Source organism: Urocitellus parryii, chromosome 1 (assembly GCF_045843805.1).
Source record: "Urocitellus parryii isolate mUroPar1 chromosome 1, mUroPar1.hap1, whole genome shotgun sequence".
NCBI lineage: Eukaryota > Metazoa > Chordata > Mammalia > Rodentia > Sciuridae > Urocitellus > Urocitellus parryii.
In genome coordinates, this window is record NC_135531.1 from 251,905,188 (window position 1) to 251,929,471 (window position 24,284).

Below are 24,284 nucleotides of genomic sequence, written 5' to 3' on the forward strand. Positions count from 1 at the left end.
CACAACCTGATCCACCCATGACTTTTCCCGAGTTCTCACCACTAGCCTCGGGTTCGCCAAGGCGGAAATACGAGAAAAATAACGTTCTGAAAAGAAACCCCCGACGGTGGCCGATAGTGGTCTCACCGCGTGGGACCGCACTGCACTTCCCAGAGAGGTGCGCCTGCGCATTGTGCTGGTCTCCATGGCGGGGCCTCGGAGCCAAGACGAGGTTGAGTAGACTCGTTTTGAATTTTCTCCCCTCTGCTCCGGCGGACTTCCCTCCTCGCCTTGTGGGGCTTTCGGCGGCGGCAGGGCTGGGGAACTAGAGGTTTGGCAGAGTCATCTGCGCTGACGGACTGGATGCTACCTCCCAACCCCCCTTTCTACCTCCTCGCGTCACCTCCTGACCCGCCCGGGCTGGTAGCAACTGCCGGCCCCCGCCCCTGCCGCAGCCGGGCACTGACGGCGCCCTTCTTTCTCTTTCTCGGGGCTTTTTCCGGGCCCTCCTAGCTAGGCCCACTACCACGGGCCCGGGAGGGGGCTCGCGGGCCCCAGGGAGGCAGACTGGAGAAGGAGGAGGTTAGGTGTCTTGAGGGTTGCAGAACCCCAAAACGAGCCATCACCGCCAAGGACCCGCGCCCCTTTGGCGGGAGCGCCCTGTGCGTGGTCTCCCACGCTCTCGCGCGCCCGGCTTTTAAGCGTCTCCCCTCCCCACTTTCTCAGCCTTTTTATACCTTGTGTTTAGAAGAAGAAAAGCTTCTGCCCACACCTTCTACCCCTGGCTTTTTTTTACTTTTTGTTTTGAAGTTACCCAAAGCCTTGTCTTGGTCGCAATGATCCCAGTAATTACTCTAGCTCAATATAGTTGTTTCTCTGAGATAGGCTGGATGGAGATGATACTCTCCAGATCCCAAAGTCACATTTTAAGGCATTCGCCAGCAAAGCTCCAAGAGGGGGTCTTCAAGAGAGAACAGTTTAGGATCAGGCAGAACTGGATTGCAAAATTTGTGGGCGGAACGGTATGTGTGCGGGTGAAGAAAACTAAAGCTTTCCCCTATGTTACTTAAAGATGTATTAGATTAAGTAGACCCCTAATGTTTAAATCAGCTGTAGGAAATTAGAAGTAATTTAAACAATTGGGAGTGAAATATAATCTTTTATTGGAGAGCAATGGCAATAAAACCACGACTATTTTCAGTTTACTCACTTTTATAAAATGTACCCTGGAACCAGAATGCCTGGGTTCCATCCTGACTGGTACCTCTCTCTGCCACGTTTTAGTCAACTGAATGAATTAAGATGCCATATAAATTCTCAGTAAATATTATTATCATATTATGTATTCAAGTTTAACTAGGAGCTTTACCTATGTGAGCAAATGAGAGAGATAGCCACTTGGATGGAGGAATAAAATGAGAAAACCTTTACAGAAGTCCCAGAAAAACACTTTGTTATGATTGAGCTTGTAATGATGTGGATTTACACGTTAAAATAAGTTGAGGTATCTGAAGCTTGAAACACTTTCTTAACTGAAATCTTGTGGTATTTGTTAGTAACATCATTAGTTAAAATATCTTGGAAATTTTAAACTGTCATTAATATGAAATTTAGCAAATTAAGAATAATAACTGAGCCAAATAATTTGCACTTTGTTTGAAAACATTAATATGGGGAAGATAAAGAATATCAATATAGAATATTCTTAAGGAAATAAGACTTCGATTGCAAATTGGAAGTCTTGAAAATTCAGTAAAGAACTTATTTCTATTGAGACTTTAAGGAAAACTTAGCTAATAAGTGTTGCAAAAATAACTGAATACCCCATATGATGTTTTGGGTTTTCTTTCAGCAGTGATTTATGTGTCATGTTTGATGTCACCTCCAAACAGTACCTAACATAGCTAATACTTTTGCTTTGAATGTTTTTCTTAATATCATTTAGTACATTAATGGCAAGCTTTGGGTTCAAAACAATTTCCTATGGAATTAATTTTTTGTAGTCCTCAGACACATTGCTATCTGGAGAACCACATCTTGGAAAATACATGTTTTTCTTTTCTGTCCTGTTTGTGTGTGTGGAGAGTCCCCTACTTGGTTGGTTATAGAATTAAAAGAAATCCTAAGATTTCAAGTGGCTTCATCCTTCAGTCATCCTGTTCTCAGATCATTGTTTTTAACAGATGAATTTTATTTTATTTATTTATTTAGTTTTGGTACTAGAGATTGAACCCAAAGGTACTTTACCATTGAACCACATTCACCACCCTTTTTATTTTTTTAATTTTTTTTTAAATTATTTTTTGGGGCTGGGGATGTGGCTCAAGCAGTAGTGTACTTGAGCCTGGCATGCTTGCGGCCCAGGTTCGATCCTCAGCACCACATACAAACAAAGATGTTGTGTCCGCCAAATACTAAAAAATAAATATTAAAAAAATTATTTTTTGTTTGTTGATGGACCTTTATTTTATTTATTCATACATGGTGCTGAGAATCAAAACCAGTGCCTTACACATGCTAGGCAAGCGCACTTCCACTAAGCTACAACCTCAGCTCATTTTTTTTCAATTTTGAAACAAGTACTCACTAAGTTGCTTAGGGTCTTGCTAAGTTGCTGAGGTTGACCTTGAACTTATGATCCTCCTGCCTTGCTGGGATCACAGGTGCGCACCACTGTGCCCAGCATAACCAATAAATTTTAATACACAGAAATCTATGGGGGAAATTCAATAATAATTAAGTGATAAGACAGTTTTTCTGGAAATTACACCTGAAAAATTACAGTTTAGAACAAATAGAATTGCTGTTCAACAAAATGAAAAAAAATGTTAGTATCCTAAGTTCTTTTCATCTACTATGCATTCACTATGTAAACAATAAAAATGCCTTTCTCTCCATAAATAAAAAACTGAAGCACCAATTTTTTTTGTTTTGTTTTGTTTTTGGTACTGAGGATTTCCACTGACCTAAATCTCCAGCTTAGGATCTCGCCAAATTGCTGAATCTGGCTTTGAACTTGCAGTCCTCCTGCCTCAGCCTACTGATTCACTGGGTTAGATGCACTACCACCCCAGGCTCTAGTTTTTTGATATAACATAAAATCTACTTTTGTAATGTGATATGATAGTATTCTAGATAGCAGTTTGCCAGAAAAAAATGAATACTGTTTTCTGAAGTCTGATCATTAACTGGCTTAACTCCAAATTTAATAATTTTTTCTTTCTTTTTTTTCATCCAATCCCAGTGCTTCTTACTTAAGAAGTAAATTTATAGCGCTGGAATGTGGCTTAGTGGTAAATCACTTGCCTACCAGTATGTATGAGACTCTGGGTTAAATCCCCAACACCACCAAAAGGAAGGAAGCAAAAAGAAAGAAGTTTATCAGTACTAGGGTTGGGAGTAAGAGAGAAGAGGTTTTAAAGTTTCTTGTGGCTTGGAAAGATAGTCTGTTAGTAAATGTTTTCCTTGAGGAAATAGATGTAAAATATGTGAGTTGCTGTAGAGGTCTGTTTCATTTGTTTCTGTAGAGTGTGAGAGTTGAAATAAAACCATAGTCTGGATTCTTAATTTTAGATAAGAAAACAGGCACAGAGGGGTTAAATCACCTACTCTAAGACACATGTAATTATCTGTAAAGGCAGCCTGCTCTTTAGTTCTCTTCAAATGAGAACTACCAAGTGGTTCTACCAAGTGTGGCTGGTAATAGCTACTTTTTCAATAAAACCTGCGTAATGAAATCTAGTAGTTTTATTTATGTACAGAAAAATGAAATAGACATTGAATAATTTCTCATTACAGAGAAAATGCTGCTGTGAAGACACAATTATAACTTTCATATAAATGAAGCTACAACTGTTATTTAGTGTCCCCCAAAAGGAAGAACTTTGGTGAACATGAAAGAACATTCTGGGGGTGGCAGAATGCTTGAGGACTGGAATTTAAACTTGAGCCACTGCCTGAAGGTAATCATTTTATTTTTAATTTAAGTGAAAGCAACAGCTTTATAAGTTAACTATTATCTCTTACATATTAATGAAAAAGTCAAATTATACTTTGTTATAGGCAATTGTTCTATTTATGGTTACCAGTTTGGGAAAAAAAAATTTTATACCTAGTTAATGTTATTAGTATTTCACTTCTCAAAAACTTTACATTGAGTTAATTTGGGAATTAGTGATAATAAATTATGCATGTACTGACATCAAGGATAGATGGGGAAATTAGGTATTTTAAATCATTCTGCAGTTGTCAGGACTGAAGAGAGTAGTAGAAATTGTTGGAAGAAATGAGAAGGAATAATACTTTTCACTACAAATTATTTTTCTGAAAGGATGTTCATAAAGTTAGAACTGCTTTTAATCTCTATTTCAACAGTGGATTTGGTATTCATATTTAAACCCATTTTTCTATATGGGAATTGCTTTAAATAGAATTTTCCTTCTATAACCACAGAAAGTTTGTTTAAATTATAATTGCATTTTGCATTCCCATAAGAAAATCAAGTTTTTTTTTTCATTGGCAAAATCCAAGTCTGGGCAAAATTTTCAAAAAGTGGTTTGTTTGACAATCTTCCTTTGTCAGTATCACTACCCCTTTACTAGTGTACTTACCTAGGGTATTCATACTTCCTTCAGTCTTCACATTTAGTTCAGGACTGTCAAATCCCTCAAAGTTCTTTCAGTCTATAGTTATAATTGCTTCCTTACCTCCAAATTAAACTCTTCACTCCCTCAGAATAGCTGTTTCCAACTCATCTTAAAAGGAAAAAAAGTTTTTCTTCTATAAATTTATGCAAATTCGAGGCTGGGATTGTGGCTCATCGGTAGACCCGGGCTCGATCCTCAGTACCACTTTAAAAAAAAAAAAAAAAAAGCATTGTGTTGTGTCCATCTACACCTAAAAAAAACATAAATATTAAAAAAAATTTATGCAAATTTATTAATGGCTAATGCTCTATCTAAAGTATTTTTAATAGAAAATGTGTTTTAATGCCCATACAAGTTTTATTAATGAAATGTCAGTGAAAAGACAAAAAGGAGATAAGCTGTGTGATGGGGCACCTGGAAAGAAACAGAGTAAGCTTTTGCAGTTCTTTTCCCTAAACTGTTCCCAGTTTTTACAATTCCTTCCCAAGTCCACTTCTGAATCTGTTCTACAGAATGTTTTCTCAATGGCTACTGTTAGACCTCTAGCTTTTGGATGAGATCAGACAGAGATTCTTAGTTTACTGACAGGAGAGTTTTTTTTGTGTTAGGAACTGCCTCTAATAAATTTTTACCAGGAAAAGTTGAAAACAAAAATGAGCAGAGTTTATTTTATTAACCTATCAAAAAAAATGATTTAAAGCTATGGAGTTTTGACTAATAGGCGAAGGTGGGTGCTTTGTCTATGACTTCAAAAGATGGGCTTTGGAGTCAACACATATAGTTTGAGTTCTTTGTTATTTCTTAAATATAATCTTGGGAAATTTACTTAACTTGCCTGTATATAATATGCAAATTGGAGCAAGTAACTGAATCAAGGATATTTTAAAGGTTTAAATAAAATGATATAGGTAAAACACTTTTTGCATAGTGCCATATTATGGATAATCTTCTAAAATTTGAACAGTGAGCCTCAATAAAAGGATGATAATAATAGGTCTTCCATCATAGGATAGTAGAATAGTAATAATTCTACCTAATAATTATTAAGCATAGAGATATTCAGGTAACATTAAACTATTTTATAGCTATGGTAATTAAATTCATAATTGCTGTTGACCTACCACACTACTGTTTATGTTTAAAAATCAAAATAAAGAGCTCCCTAGGATATTGAGAAATTTTTAATCTTAATGTCATCATGTTTAGACAGTATGTCAATATACTTGATTTATTTTAGAAAAGTTTAATTGTATCCAAATTGTATGCTAGACAATTTACTTTAGAAAGTTGAATTGTATTCTTGACAAATATTTCAGTTTTAATAAGTTCTTCAGTAGAACTCCATTTTCATTTGAATCTAACTTTGTAAAAGTTTTCTCTTAAAATAGAACTCTCTTATTTTTCTGCTCAGTGCACATTAAAAGTCAATCAATAAATAATATTTAGGGTTGGGGTCGTGGCTCAGTGGTAGAGTGCTCACCTAGCATGCACAAGGCACTGGGTGCGATCCTCAGAACCACATAAATGTACAATAAAGATATTGTGTCCACCTAAAACTAAAAAAATAAATATTTTTAAAATAAATAAATAAATAAAATTTAAATAAAATATCAGGATAATCAACTATTAGACACAAAAACCTTAAAACTGGCTGGAATTTTGAAGATCACCCATACTAAATTCTGATTTTAAACTGAAATTGAAGTTCAAAGAAGTTAATAATTTGGATTTTTTTCCCCCATTAAATCCAGGTCGATTTTATATTCATTCTCTACTACATTTAATGAGATGTGTGAATTTTTTAAATTAGGCAGTAATAATTCAATAGACCTTATTAGTCATCTAATAGTGTAAAGTTTTTGCAGTTTTTCAAAGATGATGTAGAAGTATGTTTAGAAGTTCATTTAGAAGCTTCATACTAAGACTATTTTTTTGTTTGTTTGTTTCAGTTTTTTGTACTGGGGTTTTAACCTTGGGGCACTTTACTAGTGAGCTACATCCCTGGCCCTTTTTATTTTTTAATTTTCAGACAGGGTCTTACTAAGTTGCTTACAAGGCCTTGCTAACTTGATAAAGCTGGCCTCTAATTTGTGATCCTCCTGTTTTATAGCCTCCTGAGCCACTGGGATTACAGGCAAGTGCCATTAAGTTTTCATTACATCAGTGAAATGATTAGAATTTTTACCTTCAAAAACCAATGGATTTATTTAGTTTAGATATGTGAATTTACATATGTAATAAAAAAAATGAACATTTATTGAATACTGATAATGTGTTGGGATTTATACCAAGGCCCTTCCATACATTATTTTATTTAATGTTCACAACAACCCTATGAGAAAACTAAAGCTTAGAATGATTGCCCAACTTGACAACTAAGTATAAAGCTGAAATTCAGAGCTAGATCAAATGACTACAGAATACTCCAACAGATTTGTGTAGTTTTACTAACTGACCCTTTCACTAAACACTTCTGGTTGGTTGGTTTATTTATTTTTAAGATGGAGTCTCTCTATTTTTCTCAGGCTGTCCTCAAACTTGTGGGCTCTATCAGCTTCCAGGTTAGCTAACTTGATAAAGTTGGCCTCTAACTTGTGATCCTCCTGGAACTATAGACTTGTGCCTCCATGTCTGGCTTTTTCTGTTTTTATTTCAAGTTTTAGCAAAAAAAAAAAAAAAAAAAAGTAGTTTTGTGTATACTTGAACTCCAAAATTGTTCAGAGTTTGACAACTTAATAAAAAATTTCAAGATAACTTTAGAGTTTATAAACTGTGATTTGCTATTGGCTTTATTTCCCAATCTAATTCCTGTTTTTGTTTTTAATTAAAAGCCTTTATTTTTTTTTAACATTGTTTAGGCTTATAGAAAAATTGAGCAAATAATAAGACCTCATCCCCTACCCCACCACAACACACAGCTTCTCGATTATTAACATCTTGCATTAGTATGACACATTTCTTAATTGTCAAACTAATTCTATTGATACATTATTATGAATGAAAGTCTATAGTTTACATTAAAGTTTACTCTGGGCTGGACAGTTTTGTGTATTTTGATAAATACATGATATCATGTATAGTATCATAAAGAATTATTTCATCACCATAGAAGTCCCCTGTGCTTCACCTATTCATCCGTTCTCCTGCCCCATTTATATATCTAACAACCTCTGTCAACCACTGATCTGTTACAGTGTGTATAGATTTCCCTTTTCTAGAATGTCATATATTTGGAACCATAATGATATGTAGCCTTTCAAATTGGCTTCTTTCATAGTCTATGGCTCATCTTCTAATTCTTTTGACTTTTTCCCCACTGAAGTCAGAAATTTTTAATTTTAATGAAGTCCAGCTTATCAGTTATTTCTTTCATACAGCGTATCAATTATTTCTTTTATAAATTGTGCCTTTCATGCTATATTTGAAAGTCATTGCCACGCCCAATATCATCTGGGTTTTCTCTTATATTTCCTCTAGGAATTTTGTAGTTTTGGACTGTACATTTCTTTTAGTCAGCTTTTTTGCCACTGTGGCCAAAAGACCTGACAAGAATGATTAGAGGAGAAAAAGATTATTTAGTACTCACAAGCTTAGAGGTCTCAGTCCATAGACAGCCAACTCAATATCTCTGAGCCTGAATGATACAGAATATCATGGCAGAGGAAGGCAGCTCAGGACATGGCCATCAGAAGCAGAGAGAGCTCTGCTCACCAGGAACAGAATATAAACCCCAGGAGCATGAAGTCACACCCTACCTGACTATAGTTACCACCCAGTTAATCCATATCAGTGGATTAATCCACTGACTAGATTAAAGTGCTTTTTTAAATTTTTTTTTTTTAGTTATTTTTGGACACATGCCTTTGTTTTATTTATTTTTTATGTGGTGCTAAGGATCAAACCCAGGGCCTCACGTGTGCTAGGCAAGTGCTCTACTGCTGAGCCACAACCCCAGCCCCTAGATTAAGTCTTTTATAATCCTATCATTTCACCTCTGAAAATTCTTATATTGTATAACATATGAGTTATTGGATAACAGCTCATATCTTTTTTTATTTTTTATTTTTTTGGTACCAGGGATTGAACCCAGAGGCACTTACCCACTGAGCCTCATCCCCAGCCTTTTTTAAATAGTTTATTTAGAGACAGGTCTCACTAAGTTGCTAGGGCCTTGCTAAGTTGCCAAGGCTAGCTTTAACTTGTGATCCTCCTGCCTTAGCTTCCCGAGTCACTGGGATGACAGGCATGTGCCACTTAACCCAGCTGCACCTCATATCTAAACCATAACATTCTTCCCTCACTCCCAAAGCTTATGCCCACCTCACAATGCAAAATGCATTTAGTTCATTTCCAAGAGTTCTTATAGTCTTAACATAAGTTCCAGCATTGCCTGAAAGTCCGAGTCTCCTCTGAGACTCAAGGCAAACTCTCAGCATGAGCCCCTGTAAAAATCAATATCCATACATAATAGCACAACAAAGTAAACATTTCCATTCCACAAGGGAGAAATAGGGGCATAGAAAAATGGGACCAAAGTAAGACCAAAATCCAGTTGAGTAAAAAAGTCCTATGGCTCTACATCCAGAGTCTAGGTCACATGGCATCGTAATGTTCTCTCCAAAGGGCTTATGTTGCCTCACTCCTATGGCCTTGCTGGTTGCAACCTTCATGATCTCTCTTGTGGCTTATTTCTGCTCGATTCCTGCAACATTTCTTGGCAGATATCCTATGATACAGGCATTTCTTCATCTTGAGGGTCTCCACTGCAGCTTTGGCTTTCTTTTCACTTTTTCACATATCACATACTCAACGGCAATCCACAAGGACTCCAACCTGCTGCACTGTGTTTCACAGTGCAGACCTTCCTTTGAAATCTTAGAAAACACTTCAAGGTCCCTAACTCCAGCATCCTTCATTCTTGTAAAACCAGCTTCATGTTGTTGACACCAAGGTCTGCTGCCATTTTGAGCAGTAGCCATGTCAAACTGGAACAATTGCATCAGCAACTTCTGAGTGCCTGGATGTCTAAGCATCATGAAAAAACTTCCCGTTCTCCCATCCCCAGAAATCAAGTGCCCTTATAGTTTTTTCTGAAAGGAATTTTTACTTTAAAAAAATTTTTTTTTTAGTTATAGTTGGACAATATACCTTTATTTTATTTATTTTTATGTGGTGCTGCTAGGTAAGTGCTCTATCACTGAGTCACAACCCCAGCTTGGAATTTTTACCCTTGGGCCTGAAATGTGCTGATGTCAGCTTCTGGAATGCACATTTTCCACATTTTTACATCTTTGAAATTAATATAATTTATAACTAGTGGTGTCTTAGTCTCTGTTGGCCAAAGAGCAGGTTCTGCTATGTCTTTACCCATACAATAGCACCAGTATCAAAACTTAAAAGGATGAGTCCTAGCCACTTAGTGACAGTGGTGGAATGCTATTTCAACTTTTGAAACCTAACAGCTACAAGGAAGGGTTTTGGAGGGGAAAAGAAGGCAGTTATCAGCCATGTTTCATCAATACTTCCAAAACTGGATTTAAAAATATTTGTTCTACATAATTGCAAAGCCGTCTTAAAAGCTCAGTTTTTAAGTTTTCTTTCTTGCAAGTTTTTTAAAGATAAGATTAAGGGGCTGGGTTTGTGGCTCAGCGGTAGAGTACTTGCCTCGCATGTAAGAGACCCTGGGTTTGATCCTCAACACCACATAAAAATAAATAAGTGAAATAAAGGCATTGTGTCCAACTACAACTAGAAAATAAATATTAAAAAAAAGATAAGATTAAGTTCCTTAAGAAAAAAATTGAATACCAGTGAGTGAATTGAAGTGATTCCAAGAATTAGATTCTGAATGCAAAGGGATAACTTAGATTTTCCATGTATTTTCCCCTTATGTATTTATATGCACTATTTAGTTAAAATAGTTTTCTATGATAAAAATGTTTAAATTTAAAAAGACCCTGTCAATAATTATGAAATAAAACTTTCAAGTGATAAGAAAATATGTATCATTGTTTCTCATCTTTTTTTCTTTCTTAGTGGTTCATAAAATAAGGGTACACTTAAATTCAATGGCATCTGGGGCTGGGATTGTCAGCGGTAGAATGCTCACCTAGCATGTTCGGGGCCTTGAGTTTGCTCCTCAGCACCACATAAATAAATAAATAAAGGTATTATGTTCAACTACAACTAAAAAATAAATATTAAAAAAAATTCAATGGCATCTTAGATTGGATGTAATACAATATTTTTATTGTACATTGCTGGATTTTGTTTACTGATTATTTTATTTGGATTGTTATATTTATATATTTATGATTGTTTTAAAACAGATTTTGTTTCTATTCAGGTATGGTGAGGCCAACAGAACAGGAGTCGATTGCCTTTGAAAAGATAGTTTATTACTCACAGCTTCCAAGAGGAGAGGGACATGCCATACCACATAGGGCCACACAAAACAACACAAAGGTTGGTAGCAATTAGAAGGTGGGAGACTACAAAAAAAAAAACCAAAAAACCCTGAATTGTGGTTTTCAAGAAAAAGAATGGGCAAACAGGGCAAGCAGACCAAGTAGGTTTAATATTGGCTAGTTTTAACCATTTCAATGGACTTAGGTGTATTGGCTGTCCCTTCTTGTCTGATACCTGGCCCTAAAGTAATTAGGACAAGGAAATAGTGTCCCAGAGGGTAAGTGCCCCATAAAGGAAGTTGATCTGGGTGTTTTGGGTCTGGATTAGTTAGTTTGCATAGAAAGGGCAAATTTATAGGAGAGTCTAGAAATTGGTTATTCCTGGGAGGAGGAGTTCTTCCAGAATTGCAAGGACCTAGTGCATATAGCAATTAAAATTGTTCTATAGATTTTCTTCCTTGTACTGTCTTTGTCAATTTTGTCATGTAGGTTTTAAAATAAGTTTGGAGTAATCTCTCTTTACAATATAAAAGAGTATATATAAGATTGGAATTTTAAAAAAAAAAACATCGTTTTTTAAAACTTTCTTAAAATGTCTTGCCTTGGGTTTTTGTGTGCGTGTGGGTGGGAACATTTTTCACATTCAATTTCTTTAATGTATATAGAACTGTTCAGTTGTTACAATTCTTCTGTAATCTGTTTTGGTAAGTTATTTTTTTCTAGGAATTTATCCATAATATCCCTATCTTTTGTAGTTAGTCCCTTTTTTTGTTGTTTTACTGGCATTTTTTGTCTTTCTTTTTTCTCTCTTGCTAAATCTTTTTCTCAGATAATCAACCTGTGGCATTATTGGCTTCTCTTTTTTACAAAATATCTATTTTTTAGTTATAGGTGGACACAATATCTTTTTATTTATTTTTATGTGGTGCTGAAGATCGAACCCAGTGCCTCACACATGCTAGGCAGGCACTCTACCTCTGAGCCACAACCCCAGCCCCATTGGCTTCTTTATTGTGTCTTTATGGTCTATTTCATTGAATAGATCTCTTTAATATGGACTTTCTTTGTATGTGTCTGCATTTGTATTTCTCGCCTTAAAAGTTGATCACTTGGTTCATTTTTTCCCCCAAGAAGGTGGTTTAAATAAATTTTTATTTTTTAGTTGACAAAAAGTATATTTATTTATGGTACAACATCATGTTTTCATATATGTATAAATTGTGGTATGGTTAATTTGAGCTGGTTAACATATGCATTATCTTGTATACTTTTCTCTGTGTGTGTGTGTGTGTGTGTGTGTGTGTGTGTATGTGTGGTTGTTGCAATAGAAACCAGGGCCTTGTGCATGCTAGGCAATTGCCATACCCACTGAGCCACATCTGTAGCCCTACTTAACAGGCTAAAATCACCAAGAATCTAGTTTACAGCAACTTTCAAATATTACAATTTATTTCTGCTAATTATAGCCATTGTGATGTATAATATAGATCTCTTGAAACTTTTCATCTCATACAATTGAATTTTTTTTCCTAAAATAAAATTTAAGGCTACAAATTTACCTTGAAATTTTATGTTAGTTGTATCAAACAAGTTTTTAATTATTTTATTTATTTGTTTTTATGTGGTGCTGAGAATTGAACCCAGTGCCTCACACATATTAAGCCAAGTGCTCTATCATTGAGCCATAACCCCAGACCCTTCCAACAAGTTTTGTTATGTAATATTTTTATTATGTTTCCAATATAGTATTTGAAGTTCTCTATGAGTTCAGAGAAACACGTTCTTTAATTGTCAGGAATGGAGTTTCAAGTATGTCCAATCAATCAAGCTTGTTCTGTTTATTTTCATGTTTTTTGTTTGCTTAACTTAAGGTAGTTATAATGAACTATTGTACTTTGACAGTGCATTTGTCTATTTGGCCCTAAATTATATTCATTTTTAAAATGTTTTCAAAGGGAAATTTTAAAATATACAAAAGTAGAAACAAACCAATGCCTGTTAGTCATTTATCAATTTTATTTGTTTGTTTTTATGGCACTGGGGATTGAACTCTCAGGGGTGCTTTACTACTGAGCTATATTTCCAACCCTTTTTAATTTTTATTTTTAGGCAGACTCTTACTAAGTATCCCAGACTAGCCTTGATCTTGGAATCCTTCTTTCTCAGCTTCCAAAATTGCTGTGATTATAGGTGTATGCCACTGTGCCTGGCTCTCATTTACCAGCTTTAACAATTATTACTGTATGGTGGTCTTTTTTCATATTGTACTACTTTATCTGAACTTTATATTCTTTGAAACAAATCCTGGACATCATAACATGATATAATTTTATCCATAAATATTAACCTTACTGTATTATCATTCATATACCTAAAAACACAGCAAAAATTACTTAATATTGTCAAATATCCTTTCACATTCATATTTTCCAGATTGTCACACACATATTATAATAAGTCTAACTCTAACAATATATACCTAAAAATAGATTTTTTTAAATGTGTTAAGTATGTGTATAATATAACTGTCCTAGTGCAAATGAAGTGGTATCTTACTGTTTTGATTTGAATTTTCTTATGACTAATGACACCAATCTTTTTTTTTCATGTGCTTGTTGGTCATTTCAACATGGTTTTTTTATTTTTACCATGTTTCTTAAAGAAATATCTTTGCCCTTTTTATTTATTTATTTATTTATTTATTTATGGTACTGGGGATTGAACCCAGGGGTTTGCTTCCTCTGAGCTACATCTCCAGACCCCTTTTTTTGTTTTCCTTCTCAATTCAGGGTCTCACTAAGTTGCCCAGGCTGGTCTCAAACTTCCTCCTGCCTCAGTCTCCGGATTTGCTAGGATTATTGGCATGTGCCACTGTGCCTGGCCAGCTTCATTGTTTTTCATGTGGATATTCACTTATCCACAGCACCATTTATTGAAGAAAGTGTCTTTTTCCATTGAATTCTTTGGTGTCCTCTCAAAAATCATTTACTCGTCAATATAATAATTTGTTTCTGGACTCTCAGTCCTATTCTATTGATATGTATTATCCTTATGTCAGCACCATGTTTGTTTTTTTTTTAAGTTCTTTTCATTAAACCCAGGACCTCACAGATAATAGGTAAGTGCTGTACCACTGAGCTATTCCCCCAGCTCTAAAATTTTTTCTTCTTTAATTATGTTCATGAATGTTTTTTAGTTTCAGTGTATAAGTGTTTATAATCTCCTTGGCTAATTTTATTCCTATGTATTTTATTCTTGTTGATTCTCACAGCTTTTGCTTTTCTTTTTTTGAAAAACAATAGAGTGGACAGCCACACAATATTTTAGGTCAACTTTTTAGTTTTTTTTGTTTGTTTGTTTATTTGGTTGGTTGGTTGGTTTTGGTACCAGGGATTGAATGCGGGGGTGGTTTCCATTGAGCTACATCTCCAACCCTTTTAATATTTTATTTTGAGACACGATGTCACTAAGTTGCTTAGGACCTTACTAGATTGCTGATGCTGGCTTTGAACTTGTGATCCTCCTGCCTCAGCCTTGGTGTTTGTAGCAAAAGAATCTTCTACAAGCATCTAATCTGTCATATTTCCAAAAACAGAAGTCTCATTTTGTTTCTTAAAACCTCTTTGAAAAAATTTTATTCTCAAGTAATATAGTGAACAAAAATTTTTAAAAGAGTGGAAAGCTATTTTTTAAATGCTCTTCTATAACCCAAGAAGTAACTATACGTTGTTTTGGAATTTTTATAATAAATTAGATTAAGATGCAAGTGATTATTTAAAATCCTAAAGGGAGAACTGAGGATGTGACTCACTGGTAGAACATTTGCCTAGTATGTGTGATGACCTAGGTTCAGTCCCTGGTACCAAAAAAAATAAAACAAAATTCTAAAGAAGAAGCAATTTAAAGATATTTATACTTATATATCAAAATAGGACTGATTTTATAACCTTACAAAAATCATCTCAAATGAAAATTACTAGGTCTTAATGATGCAAAAGTATTTTCTATACATATTTCTTCATTTTCCACGTTTTGCCAAGCTAAACGTTGGTTGGTTTTGGTACCAACCAACTTGTGTGATTATTTTGTAATGGTAAGAAATGTATACAGTAATTCTTCCTTACCTGCATGTTCATTTTCCATGGCTTCAGTTACCTACAGTCAACCATGGTCTGAAAATATTAAATGGAAAATTCCAGGAATAAACAGTTCATAAGATTTAAATAACTTGTATTACAGGATATTGTTTGTTTGAAGCAGAGTCTTGATTTGTTGCTTAGGCTAGTCTCAAACTCATGATCTTTTTTTCCTTAATCTCCCAAGTAGTTGAGATTATAGATGGGGCCACCATACGCAGCTGAGGATGTTGTTAAAATTGTTCTATTTTATTTTTAGTTATGTTAATGTATTCTTGTATAAATTATATGTTATAATTAAATGTATATAAATTAAATATTATCCTAAATATGTATGAATAGGAAAAAATAGCATATATAGAGTTTGATACTATCTGAGATTATAGGCATCCCCAGGGGTATTTGGAATATATTCCCCATAAATAAGGGGAGGCTTTTGTGTACATAATCCCCATCTACACAATCTCCTGAGTAGCTGGGATTACAGACATGTGCCACCACACCTGGGTCAGACATCTTTTCTAAAATTATATAATGTGACAATATGACATACCCAATTTATAAAGTTAAAATCCTTTATTTGCATTAAATCATTCTGAAGTGAATAACTTAAAATTATTCGTAAGGGTGTAAGAACCCTCTTACACAAAAGCAATTTTAATAAGCCAGTATAGGAGTATAATTAAGAATAGGATGAGGAACTACAAAATCCTAATCTTTACTCTTTCTTGAATGTATTCTAGACAGAATTCTTTGCCAAGTCATTTAACAAAAACATTAACTTTATTATTAATAGATAATCATAATAGAAATGATTTCACCTAAATGGTATAAGGTACCACAGTAGGGAAAATGAGGGATTTGTTTAAGATAAAATATTCCATAAAAATGTTAAATGCTCAGTTGATCATGTATTTAAACTCTTTCAGCTACTAAACAGTAGGAGAAAATGGAATTGAATATGATGCCAGCATGGAACAGTCTAATGATTCATTAAGAGTCAACTGTAATGATGGTGAAGAGTCAAAAACAGAGGCTCAGGAATTTGAGGTAGAGGTTCAGCTGGGAACTTTTTTCCTCTCTCAGATAAAACAAGATTCCATTCATTAAGCAACTTTTTATGCTTAACAAAAGTTATTATATTTAATGGTTTAAGAATCTTAATGTTTAGTTACCCACATATTCTGTCATACATTTAATTTTATGATATAAAGCTTAAAGTAATGCTTAACATATTTATAAAAGTTTGTATGCAAGAAAAATCTGTATGTTAAATTATATATCATTTTAGGATACATTCTCATGGTCAATTTTATCTTAATAAAATTTATTTTAATAAAATTGAGATAAAATGAAAATTAAACATTCACTTGAGAAATACCTTATGTGAATTGAAAACTCTTGCAAAACAAAAATGAATAATTAACTGAAAAAATAAGTTACCATTTTTATTATACACTTTCATCTTTTTAAAAAATAGTAACAGTATATTTTACAAAGACTAAATTGTTTTGTTTTCTTTTTCTTTACAAAAGCATCTAACCTGTATGGACTCTAGGGATTCTTCTTTTGGACAAAATGATTCTCCTACAGTTTTGCCCATTTCTGATCCTCAAGCAAATAATTCACTCATTTCACAGAATATACCAGGGCCCCTAACTCAGACACAGACTCTTTCTGCAGAGGAGTTCCATCTAGTAGATCAAAATGGACAATCTGTTCCATATGAACTTCATTCACTGGGGGATTCTAATGGACAAATGGTGAGTGTATTTTATAAATAACCACTTTTATGCTATTTAGCAAAATGTATTAATTGATGACCTTGTTTTCTTGACACTATTGACTTACATTGTGTTATTGTGTTAATATTGTACTAATGATTTTTTTGGGGGGGTTACTGGGGATTTAATCCAGAGGGCTTACCACTGAGTATATCTCTAACCCCCCCCTTTTTTTTTAATATAATTTTTTAAATTTATTTTTTAGTTTTCGGCGGACACAACATCTTTATTTGTATGTGGTGCTGAGGATCGAACCCAGAGCCGCTTGCATGCCAGGCGAGCACGCTACCGCTTGAGCCACATCACCAGCCCTTTTTTTTTTTTTTTTTTTTTTTTTTAGACAGGGTCTTTCTAAGTTGCTTAGGGCTTCTCTAAATTGCTAAAGCTAATCTTAATCTTGAATTTGTAATCTTCCTCTCTTAATCTCCTGAGTTGCTGGGATTACTTAAAGATGTGCACCACCTCTCCTGACTGTGACTTTTCATTTTTTATGTAAGGCTTTTAAAAGCTTTTCTTTCAGGACTACAAATAGACAAATAGTATTCAATCAGTCCTTCTCAGCCACTTACATCTGGGCATACTGATGCTTTGAGATAAGTTGGAAATTCAGCATAATCTGTAACTAGAGCTAAGTGCCCATGTTTCCACAAAACTGACATTTTTCACAATATATGCACTAGATTGTACTCAAAGTTATTGGTTTATCAACATCTCATTCTTTGATTACATGCCACATGCTGATATCTCAAAGAAAAAGAAAGCAATGGAGATACAACTGGTATACTGGAAATTAGACCCACCCTTCCTGATATTTGTAGGTAGATATGTATGTGTCACATGAATAATAATGCTTGCAAATGAAAAAGATAAGAATGCTGGGCTGGGGATTTGGCTCAAGCGGTAGCGCGCTCACCTGGCATGCGTGCGGCCCGGGTTCGATCCTCAGCACCACATACCAACAAGAATGTTGTGTCTGCCGAGAACTAGAAAATAAATATTGAAAAATCTCTCTCTCTCTCCTCTCTCTTTAAAAAAAAAAAAAAAAGAATGCTGATTTAAACCATTAGCTAAAAGTATTTTTGACCAAGTTACATAATTTAAGAAATTGAAATAACAATTCTTTTTTTAAGGGTGAGAAACCTACACTTATAAACATTCACCCAGTATTTTTTCTTAATAGTCTTATTTTGATTGTTTAGTTTTGTTTATGTGGTGCTGAGGTTCGAACCCAGTGCCTCACGCATGCTAGGCAAGTGCTCTACCACTGAGCCCCAGCCCCAGCCCCTGAAATTAAAATTCTTTTTTTTTTTTTTTAGAGAATAAGCATTCTTTTTTATTTATTTTTTTATAGCTACAAATCAAAAAACACTTTTGTAATCGCTTTTTTTTATAATTCTTTTTTTTATTAGTTGTTCAAAACATTACGAAGCTCTTGGCATATCATATTTCATACATTTGATTCAAGCAGATTATGAACTCCCGTTTTCACTCCGTATACATATTGCAGATTCACATCGGTTCCACATCCACTTTTTTACATACTGCCATACTAGTGTCTGTTGTATTCTGCTGCCCTTCCTATCCTCTACTATCTCCCCCTCCCCTCCCCTCTCCTCCCATCTACTCTCTCTACCCCATCTACTGTAATTCATTTCTCTCTCTTGTTTTTTTCCCCCTTCCCCTCACTTCCTCTTATATGTAATTTTGTATAACAATGAGGGTCTCCTTCCTTTACCATGCAATTTCCCTTCTCTCTCTCTTTCCCTCCCCCTTCTCAACCCTGTTTAATGGTGATCTTCTTCTCATGCTCTTCCTCTCTATTCTGTTCTTAGTTGCTCTCCTTATATCAGAGATGACATTTGGCATTTGTTTTTTAGGGATTGGCTAGCTTCACTTAGCATAATCTGCTCTAGTGCCATCCATTTCCCTGCAAATTCCATGATTTTGTCATGTTTTAGTGCAGAATAATACTCCATTGTGTATAAATGCCACATTTTTTTTATCCATCTATTGAAGGGCATCTAGGTTGGTTCCACAGTCTAGCTATTGTGAATTGTGCTGATATGAACATCGATGTAGCAGTATCCCTATAGTACGCTCTTTTAAGGTCTTCAGGGAATAGTCCGAGAAGGGCAATAGCTGGGTCAAATGGTGGTTCCATTCCCAGCTTTCCCAGGAATCTCCATACTGCTTTCCAAATTGGCCGCACCAATTTGCAGACCCACCAGCAATGTACAAGTGTACCCTTTTCCCCACAGCCTTGCCAGCACTTGTTGTTTGACTTCATAACTTATAGTTAACTCTGTTTAATAAGAGTATAGGTAGGGGGTGGGGTTAGGCTCAGAAGTAGAGTGCTCAACTAGCATGCATGAGGCACTGGGTTTGATCCTCAGCACCATATAAAAATAAAATAGATATTGTGTCCACCTATAACTAAAAAATAAATATATATATTTTTAAAGAGTATATATAGGGGCTGGGATTGTAGCTTAGTGGTAGAGTGCTCACCTAGCACACATGAGGCACTGGGTTTGAACCTCAGCACACATAAAAATGAAATGACAATATTGTGTCCACCTACAAGTAAAAATTAAATATTTTTTAAAAGAATATATACATAAATAGTACTATGAAGAATAATATGTTTCATCTGTTTGCCTGAATTTTCCATATCTTCGCCAATGTATATTTGTTACTTTCATAATAAGAATTATTATTTTTTTAAGAGAGAGAGAGAGAGAGAGAATATCTTTTTTGTAGATGGACACAACACAATGCCTTTATTTTTATGTGGTGCTCAGAATCGAACCTGGGTCCCGCCCGTACTAGGCGAGCGCTGTACTGCTGAGGCACAATCTCAGCCCCAAGAATTATTTTTAAAAGCATAATAACTTCAGTTATATATTATATCACAGGGAAACAGCCATGTTATCTAGAACTAATCCTTGTTTCTGTTCCTAGAGTATCCGAGAGTTTATGACATTTTGCTCCTTGCTGAGTCTGCTAAATTGAGTGTAGATTCTTGAGTGGATAGTAATTGATGGGGATGTAGCTAAGTGTAGAGGACACCTTTTTGTTTGTTTGTTTGTTTGTTTTGTCCCTAGTGCTAGAGATTGAACCCAGGACCTTGTGCGTGTTAGGCAGGTGCTTTAGAACTTTAGCACTGAACTTCTCTAAGAAGTCCTTTCTGTTTCTATTTAGACTTGATATATTTCTGGGCCTATGCCAGGACTGGAAGGGATAAGCTTCTAAAACCATACTGAATCACCAGCAGAGGTTAAGATACAACAAATAATTTATATGTGAAATAATGGCATTTTATTTTATTTTTATTTTTTTCTTTTTGGCAAGGTTACCGGGGATTGAACTCAGGGGCACTGAACCACTGAGCCACATCCCAGCCCTATTTCATATTTTATTTAGAGACAGGATCTCACTGAGTGGCTTAGCACCTTGCTTTTGCTGAGGCTGGCTTTGAACTCTTAATCCTCCTGCCTCAGCCTCCTGAGCTTCTGGGATTACAGGCATGTGTCACTGCACCTGGGAAAACAATGGCATTTAATTTTTCATGTCCAGAAGATCAGAATGTGATATTCTGGGAAACTTACTGGAGCTTTATGCATTATTTTGTTTGCTTTAATCAACTATTTATTTGTTTACTTATTTATTTTGAGACAGTATCTTACTATATTGCTCACGTTGGTCTGGAACTACTGGGCTTAAACAATTCTCCAGCCTCAGTCTCCTGAGTAACTGGGACTACTGCAGTTTTAGGTTCACAGTCAAATTAAGTGGAAGGGACAGATATTTCTGCATAAATAGCCCCTGTCCTCACATATGCATAGTCTCTCTCATTATCAACATCTCCCATCAAGTGGAACTTTTTGAAAGCAATAGAATTTTTCCCATATGATTATTTTTATTTAGAAGCTATCATGGAACTAGTAAAGATTCTGTGTGAATAATTATGAAATAGATGAGATTTTGGAGTAAAGTAGTGTTGATATTTTGAGTTTGTTGGAACTATTATACACAAAGAGATCATTAAGTATAAGACTACTCAACTAAGATTAATATTTTTATTAATTTTATTTATTTTTATGGTCTGCCTCAAATAGATATTGCCACAGATGACTCTTTAAACTTGTTTGTTTTCATAGCAAAGATTAAATATAATTAGTTATTTTTTTAATTAGGAAAATAATGTTATAATCACCATTGTCAAATTACATGAATTGGAAATAGTTTTTTAGGTACCAGGTGAAATAAGCAAAAGAGAGGGTAAATGAAAGTGACTTTCACTGTGCTTGGGAAGTGGTTTCAAAATTAACACCAGTAGTTGTTCCATAGGTGTCTTAATAAAAAATTTTTCATATGATTAGGTAAATTATGAAAAATTACATGTATTTAACTTGATTTAAAATAATGCAGCACTTTTATTTTCTAAGAGTGAAGGAAGTCATTTTTTTCACAGGTGTTTAATCTTGTAAGGGGAAAAAATTTAAAACAATATTATTGCTAGTGCCTTTTAAGTTCATCAAGATTTTTTATATTGTTGTTTTTGCTTCAAATATTGAGAGGCAGTACGGAGTAGTGATTGTTTATAAGGAATCCAATTACTTGGATTTGAAATTTAACTTGCTTCTAAAAGTTTAGTTTACTACTAAATAGTTCTGTGTAATTTTGCATGCATTATATAACCTCTGTTTGATAGTTTCCTCATTTATAAAGTATATATAGTTCACATATATGTGATGAGGATTAAAGGAGGTAATTAATTAATATATCTGAAGTCCTGTCACTTAGTATGCACTCAACAAATGTAAGCAGTTGTTAACACCAGAGTTTACAACTGCTTTTTCATGTTGAAGTCATAAGAGGTATGGCAAGATATTTTTATTTCAAGAAATTTGATAAACACTGGGGGAAGAATAATTTCTGGGAAAAATTTATGATTTTGTTTAAAGTATTCTATTATGCTGAAGTTTTTCCCTCCTAATTCATTTTTTGTCTAATTTAAATTCACATTTTTTTCAAATGACCCTTTTAAACTTAGGATGCAGTCTCCATCAAACATCAGGAATGTTCTCCTGTTCTACATAATAAGGAGTAAATCTAGGAGAATGGGTTTCAATGATTAAATTATCTGTACCAGAGAGGTCAGAAGACTGAGTAGTACAGTAAAACTGCCAATAGGAAACCAGGATTAGGTAATAAAGTTTATACGTAGTCCAGAAATGTATTTTCAGTAGTATGTTAGCTATATTGTCAAATGGTAGACTCCGAATGTTTTTCTTCAATTTCACATGCCTTTTTAGTTAATACTCCTCTAAATTTGAGACAGTGGGTTCAATTGTTAAACTAAAATAAAAAGTATAATAAATTCCTATGGGGCACTCCATAGTGTTCTTTATGGACCCAGACAGGTATACAAGTGCAGAAATAAAAAATAAATCTCGTTTAGTTAGACATGAAACAAATTCACAGTTTGAAACTAATGAAAATGACTTAAAATATATAACAGGTAATTGCCACACAAATTTGTTAAATGTGTTAAGTTCAATCAGAGCCTTGTTCAGATTACCAGGTAATTGGACCTTATGCATGCACTATAATTATTAAGACCATGGGTGGTTAAAAACATAGGCTGTTGGGTCAAACTGCCTTTTTTGAATCCTAGCTTCAATATTTATCACTTGTGAGAACTTGGGAAAGATTTTTTGTCTCAATGTTTCATCTGTAAAATGGGGGAAATAATATTGATCATAGGGGTAGTTATGTGTTTTAATAATTTACTTAAGTAATCATTCTGTTAAACCACTGTAGGCATATGCATTTGTTTTTGTTTGTTTGTTTAATGCTTCCAAGATGATCGTTGCTAGCCCATCAGAAAATGGACAGGTGCTTCGTGTAATTCCATCTACCCAATCAGGAATGGCACAAATGATTATACCACAGGGGCAGCTTGCAGATATAAATAGTCCTCAGGGTAAGTAATATTGGGATATAAGGGATTTGAGAATGTTTTAAGGCACAAATATATAGTATGAAATCATCTTATGAAAGTCAGTGTTAACACTGATCTCTTTAGGTAAGATTATGAACTGAATAATTAGAAAAAATTTCTTAGCTCAAATAAATTTCAAGTTCATTTTTCAACTCCTGTCTAGGTTAGCTGTCTATTTCATATTGGAATTCTATGAAGCTGGTTGACTCCTGCTTCCTCCCAAATGACCAGTGAGCATAAAATAAATTTTTCTTAATTATAATAACAACAATAATAACAAGAATACAGTGTTTAGTTACAGGAAGTTTTTACATTTGCATTTTTATCAATATTTTGTTATGTGATTCATTACTTAACTATAATTTTTTTATCCTCTTTCCTTTATTCCTTCAAATTCAGAAAGGAGAATCATGCTCCCCATTTATTTTCAAATATTCTTTCTTTACATGTTTGATAATATCCCTATTAGTTCTCTTCCTTTTATTTCCCTCCCTTTTTTATCTATTTTAATCTCTTTTCTAATATTATAGCGACATTGTTTTGTTGCTCCTTCCTAGTTAATGATGTAAAGTAGATATGTTTACCTTCTTTTTATGATTCTTTGTCTTTGTTAGCAGTCATTAAAAGTTAAGGAAAAAACATAGTTTGCAAAAACCATTATAAACACAATATACAAGAAAGTTTTACATGTTCTTATTATATTGTAAAACTCTTTAATATAACAATTTTTACCACTTTTATATCCTAGATGTACAATATAAGTTCCAAAAATTCAATTATAAAATTTCAATAGTCAATTTTACAAGTTAAATATAAATAGGAGTATCAGAGTCATTCTCAATAAAGCATCTTAAGTTTTGTTATCTTTAGCTTCAGAGCACTTCTTTCTTTTTCCTATTATAAACATTTAAGTTCTACCATAGGTACAGTCTCATGATATTATTCAAGATACTGATGTCACATTTTCTTGTTCTTTTTGTTAAGATGTCTCTGAAGAGAAACCCAGTGATAGAAACTTACCAGCTGTAAGAGTGGATGCTCCAGCAGACAACACCAGTAGTTACATTCTTCATCCACAAGCATCTCTTGGTTTGCCCAAAAAATCAGCAACCAGGTGAATCAGTGGGAAAGAGGAGCTCATCTTTTGATATAACCATGGAAATCCTTTTAAAAAAATTATCACATTTAAAACTGGCTGACAATAGAAAAGATCAGAAATTCAGAAAAAAAGAAACTCTCTGTAAATGTTTCTAACTATTCTAATGGCTTCTTGCAAAGAACAAGGCTGCTCTAGATGCCATAAATGTCAAAAATGCTACTCTTCC

The 24,284-nt window shown here is 34.3% G+C and overlaps 1 protein-coding gene across 1 annotated transcript in view; it reads left to right on the top strand.

Annotated features, from left to right (window-relative positions):
- Positions 1-165: 165 nt before the first annotated feature.
- The window catches only part of Carf (calcium responsive transcription factor), a 52,500-nt gene continuing 28,381 nt past the window's right edge, over positions 166-24,284 (top strand). Inside the window, exons 1-7 of the mRNA XM_077799261.1 lie at positions 166-211; positions 3,778-3,941; positions 10,972-11,090; positions 16,098-16,218; positions 16,704-16,931; positions 22,821-22,941; positions 23,944-24,073. Coding sequence (XP_077655387.1) covers positions 16,141-16,218; positions 16,704-16,931; positions 22,821-22,941; positions 23,944-24,073 — 557 coding nt within the window. The 5' untranslated portion in view covers positions 166-211; positions 3,778-3,941; positions 10,972-11,090; positions 16,098-16,140. The remainder of the gene's footprint in view (positions 212-3,777; positions 3,942-10,971; positions 11,091-16,097; positions 16,219-16,703; positions 16,932-22,820; positions 22,942-23,943; positions 24,074-24,284) is intronic.